Raw genomic sequence first — 5,310 nt, 5'->3', positions numbered from 1 at the left:
AAAGCTTTTAACACAATAAAAATTTGCTAAAAATTCTAATCATCAATAATTTCAAATCATTAACAAATATAAAAATTCTAAATAAATATATCCATAGTTCCATATAATATTCTCAAATCTAAAAAAATATGAAAAAATAATATTATATAAATAGGATAAAAAAAAAAAAAGGACTGGGATAGGACGATCCCGTCTCGAAAAATTTTAGAATGGATCTGTCCCGTCCCAGTAAGACCGGACCAGAATGGATCGGGATGGGCCGGCCTTGAGTAGCCCTAGGCTATATCGAGAAAAACGGTGTCACCAGAGAGAGAGAGAGAGAGAGAGAGAGAGAGCAGTAACTACTGGTGTTGACCGCACCACACTTTCGTTCACTGACTTGTTAATCCTCTGGACAGGTTGGGTCGTCTTTCTTTGTTGACGTGAGAATGGCCTTACTGGGCGACGATGGCAGCGGATACGAGCTCGCGCGCAAACTCGAATCTTGTGGGGTATGGCGGACTTGGCTTGGCGACTCCACCTACGCTAACTTTGTTCAGTTCCTCGCTTCTCCCTCCACTTGGGATTCCTTCATCAGACCCGACGACTCTAAATCTAGGGCTCAGATTCAACTCCAACTCAGGGTCCGTGCCCTTTTGTTCGACAAAGCCACTGCTTCCCTCTTCTTCCGTTCCACTAATTCGTCCTCAACCTCTCAATCTTCACCTGTTTCAGACCTTACTCCTGCTTGTAAGTCTCTCTCTGGGGCAAAAAGTATTTATTTTTGGCGATTGTTTTTTCAATTGGGCCCTTAGACGCTGTACATTCCTGCAGATTTGCAGTTGCACGGTGATGACGTCTACTTCACTCTGGAGAATCCATTGCAAGATGGGGTTCAGCATCGAGACGGAGGAGCTTCGTCTAAGGTTGTCACTGCCTTGTTTCCTAAATTGTAATTTTATTCTTTACCCTCATTACGAAACCAGGTCAATGGAAGTTCGTGTTATGCTCAGTGTAGAATCTTCCTATGATATCGACTATGATCAATATTTTAGGTAGTGCAATTGATAACGTTAGCATATAATTCCAATTTTATATCTAGAGGCTTTCCCACTTAAGTATTCTGGTTGGGTGAACTTGTATATTAATTAGTTCCAACCATGTGGTTCTCGAATCCAGGTGCTGCTTTCAGAAAATGTCTGATAACAGCTAGAGCACAATGCAAGGTGGCGGTTTGTTTTGTTATTTTAATTAAACAAAGCTTTGTACTACGTATTGGATCATGCATGCTTATCCTTTGGGAAGAGAATAAAATTATTTTGTAATTTGATAGAGGAAAGTAATGTAGCAACTAGCAATATTGCTTCCAGGAATTAGCTTAATCCTTCTTCTACTCTATTATTTAACTTTATTGCATTTATAGGTAATCAGCAAGATTAGTCGGAGTTATACGTTATGATGAGTGACCAAACTAGTATAGTACATTGTTATATTACGTGATCTTTCCTCATCCAACATAAGTGCCTGTTTATGCAGAATCAATCAAAATCAGGTTCTACAATTGGGTCAAGGTATGTTGATTCCGAGCTTGATAGCATGTCCCAGAGATACAGGAATGATGAGCTGCCTGAAACCTGGTATAACCAGTTCATTGAGAATTACAAGGCTAACAAACCACATAGGTTGATCTTTGGGGATAGGGAATCACAGAAACGTTCAGCAGAGGAGATGGCCTCTTATCTTTTATTCGCTAACAATCATAAGAAAATGCGTGCGGCATTTAAGGAAGATCAGAACATGGGCTTTGTGAATTCAAGTATGGAGCATGCATCTAACATGCAGCCTAATGGTGGCAATTCTGTTGTCGATGATTCATCCTTTTTTCCAGAAATAATGTTTGCATTGAATTGTGTACCTGAAAGTGCATTGCCATCTATTATCAGGGTGGAAAATAACCAGAAAGTCAAGTTAATTAGTGTTCTAGATACCTTACCTTCTATTACAACTAGGAGTCCTGTTATGATTGAGAGGCTTGGTATTAGGCCAGAGTACCTAAACATGGAACATGGAGGAAGCTTGTCCCGGGGGAAAACTGGCCCTGAAGGAAACAGGAAACTTTTTGGTCATGAGCAAGTGTCAACAATGTCTCAAAAGGTTGTAGCACGTATGTTGACTGGTTTTGGGTTTGAGGCTGCCATGGAAGGTCCTATAGAAGTCTTCTCTCAATTAATGAGCTGTCATATCAGTAAGTTAGGCAAAACTTTGAGAGTGCTTACTGATAATTACAGAAAGCAGTGTTCAGCCATTGAACTTCTGAAGATGTTGCTTAAAACATCTGGTTATAGGTATTTTACTTTTGTTTTTTTTGTTTTTTCTGTGGAAAGTTCAACTTATTGACCCCCCCACCCCCAAAAAAAAAAAAAGAAAAAGAAAAAGATGAAGACGGATTTTTTCTGCATGGTCTTAATGTTTATGAAATTAAGTTTTATATCCCAAGTTTTCACCTGCAATCTACATTATCCAACATTCATGTAGTAACTTCATAAAAATGATGTGGACAATTTACTCTTGCATATTTGTATATTTAGATCATTCCTTTCTTGAATATATTCCGCAGGCAATTGGTGTGTGGCCAAAATATTTTTTTGCGAGTAAGATGTGCTATTATTCTGTTAAAACATGTTATATAAGAAACACAATGAGTAAATTATGGTTTGAGAAGTAGAGGAGCATATGACAGAAACTATTACTCTGTACACTTTCCCATGGCAAATTGTAGGATTTATGCCACCCTTGAAAATAAAGAAGAAGAAAAAAGATTCTAAAGAGGATAAAATTTCTAAAGGGTATCTTGATGCCCTTTATACATGTGCGATTGGTTGTTGCAAGCTCTTATTTGTGATGTTTCACCCCGATTAGTATTTATAAATCAAGACAGGATTAGTATGTTATGATTTTAACATTTTCTCCTACTTTCTGTTAGTAACTTTGAGCCATTGGTGGACCTCGTGAAGGCTGGCTCCAAGAATATGCTGCAGCAAAGTCTACCACAAAATCATGGTATCCAGTCACAAGTGCAGCCACAGCAGCAGAGTGCTCTTCGAATACCTCAGCAAGTACTTGCATCTACATCTACATTCAATTTTTTGTCCTTAATGTACTTGTTTTGAAGTATGGACAGAAATGTGGACACATCCAAGAAAAGCACATGCTGATATAGGGTGCTTTAACGAGTGCCCTTTTCAAAAATAACTACCCTTGCCAACATGTTTTTGTTTTTCTCCCTTATTATAAATTGTTTTCCAGGATTATTAGCATCCTTTCGAAAAATGATTTGCCTTAAGTTGCAGGTGTCAATAATTTATCGAGCAAGCAGTATCCCCTAGTGTCTATGAGGGAGATATCACATAATAACCTTCCTGAGTTTTTAAATTTTGGTATATCCTATTAAGAAATATGCTATCTCAAGTCTATAATATAACAGTTAGTTTGACATTCAATTTGGTCCTAAATATAAGAATCCAATCTACTTTGTCTCTCATATTTATCTTCTTTTTTTTTTTTAGTAGTCCTTACAATAGTTGCACATGTTAAAAGTTTCATCAAATGGTAATTCTAACTAATACATATGATTAGCAAAGATAATTTAGGAAACAAAAGTTATTACAAATAACTAACGTAATTAATTTTCTTAATCTACTCAAATTAGTTAACTAGTTAAATTCAAAATCTGCATTTATTGCATCCTTTGAAGGAGAATTTGTACTGATTTAAAATGGGTTTCTGGATCCTTTCTGGACCTGAGTTTTTTACTTAATTGTGCACTCAACACACATTGCATTATACATTACCATATATTTCTATATACTTATCAAGATATTCTTCTCTGCAAACATGATCTGACATGTATAATAACTTATCGGTTGTTGTTCACGTACAGATGCCAAGACTGATGCATCCGCAGATGCAGCAGATTATTCATTCAAATAATGTGGCTTTCCAACAACAGCAACAACAACAGCAGCTAGAGAGAATGCGAAGGCGCCAAGCACCTACCCCCCGCCCTGTTGTGGATATGGATAAGGACAGGCCACTGGTTCAAGTTAAGCTTGAGGCCCCATCGGACTTACCGATGGATACCAACACCTACAATGCCATTAATGCCAGACATCCTCAAATGCAGTTCAGGCAGCAGCAATTGGCTGCACTGTCAAGTTTCCATTCCCAAGCTAACAATCAGTTCAGACAAATGGGTTCCCCGCAGATTCCCTCAATGCAGTCACCGTAAGAAAACTCGTGCAGTTGTGCTGAAGGATTTCTGTCATTTGGTTAATATTTAAGTGATCTTATGTTTAAGAGTTGTGTTATTTTACCGTTTGCCTGTAGGAACATGACCATGGTTAGAGCGCCACCAGTGAAGGTGGAAGCCTTCCAGGAGTTAATGGGTGGGGATTCATCTTCAAAGCACGAGTCAGAGGAAAGCAGACTGACTTCACCCAGTGGTAAATAGCTTGCGTTATAGTAAGTTGATCTGGGCGCACAAATCCATGGAGGCCCTCAACTTGGGCTCTCTTTCATACTTCGTTTTTGGCCCTTACTGTACAACAGCTTTTGCACCAGTTCATTTTTTGTATATCATCCCACAATGCTTCAGTCAAGTATCTCGAGGATTTGTTCCTCGAAGTATTTCTCCTGTAACATGCACAAATTCTCTACAAGGTTGCTCTGTAATTATTTCAAGTTTTCAACATCAGTGCAATGGTAGTGGCACAATTTTGATGCATTTGCTTGCACTGTTCACGTGGTTCTGTACAAGTTTAAGTGGTGCATGTAGCACCGCCTCCTTCAATGTTGATTTCATGTTTTAAGATTCAAGGTAACGACATGAAAGTTATCCTTGCTAGGCGAGGCTATACTACCAGTCGTCATTAGAAGTTGCTGCATTGTGCACATCTACTATGGCATTTGATGCCAGTTTTAAGAGACGAAGTTGTCTCGCACATGTGCTGAGTTCTCTTGAGAATGAGATCATAAGCCATGCTTGCATCATCTGTCAAGCCCAGTGGCGTTTCTTTCCTAAATGATCGTCTTCACTGATGACACCGGACGAAGTGGTCTCGCACCTGCGCCTGCTGAATGATTCGCAGTGTTATTGAAAGCACTACTCGTGTTTCAGTAAACTGCATTTAAAGGAAATAGATAATCCAGCCCTTCTTTGTCTACTTGACAGAAAATCCATTTAGGTGGGCTCGCTTACATCATTTTCTCAATTCTTGTCCTTGTGTCTGTAATACTCATATTTACAATTCTTCCTTGTTATTAAAGAGGTGC

At 38.7% G+C, this 5,310-nt stretch overlaps 1 protein-coding gene across 1 annotated transcript; it reads left to right on the top strand.

Moving 5' to 3' along the window:
* Window positions 1–428: 428 nt before the first annotated feature.
* On the top strand, window positions 429–4,832 carry LOC114727581 (uncharacterized). The gene is made up of 6 exons (XM_028914277.1): window positions 429–729; window positions 814–905; window positions 1,516–2,324; window positions 2,963–3,095; window positions 3,920–4,263; window positions 4,366–4,832. Exons 1-6 carry the CDS (start codon window positions 429–431, stop codon window positions 4,487–4,489), a joined length of 1,803 nt encoding a protein of 600 aa, XP_028770110.1. The 3' UTR covers window positions 4,490–4,832.
* The last annotated feature ends 478 nt before the right edge of the window (window positions 4,833–5,310 follow it).

This window comes from Neltuma alba, unplaced genomic scaffold (assembly GCF_004799145.2).
Source record: "Neltuma alba isolate B1F8T4 unplaced genomic scaffold, ASM479914v2 tig00012491_pilon, whole genome shotgun sequence".
NCBI lineage: Eukaryota > Viridiplantae > Streptophyta > Magnoliopsida > Fabales > Fabaceae > Neltuma > Neltuma alba.
This window is presented reverse-complemented; position numbering and strand designations above follow the sequence as displayed.

Excerpts from the sequence above, each read along its gene's own strand:
- LOC114727581 (XM_028914277.1), top strand. The coding sequence starts at position 429 with ATGGCCTTACTGGGCGACGATGGCAGCGGATACGAGCTCGCGCGCAAA. Across the intron at positions 906-1,515 it reads ACGGAGGAGCTTCGTCTAAG|AATCAATCAAAATCAGGTTC; the intron begins GTTGTCACTGCC and ends CTGTTTATGCAG. Across the intron at positions 2,325-2,962 it reads CTTAAAACATCTGGTTATAG|TAACTTTGAGCCATTGGTGG; the intron begins GTATTTTACTTT and ends ACTTTCTGTTAG.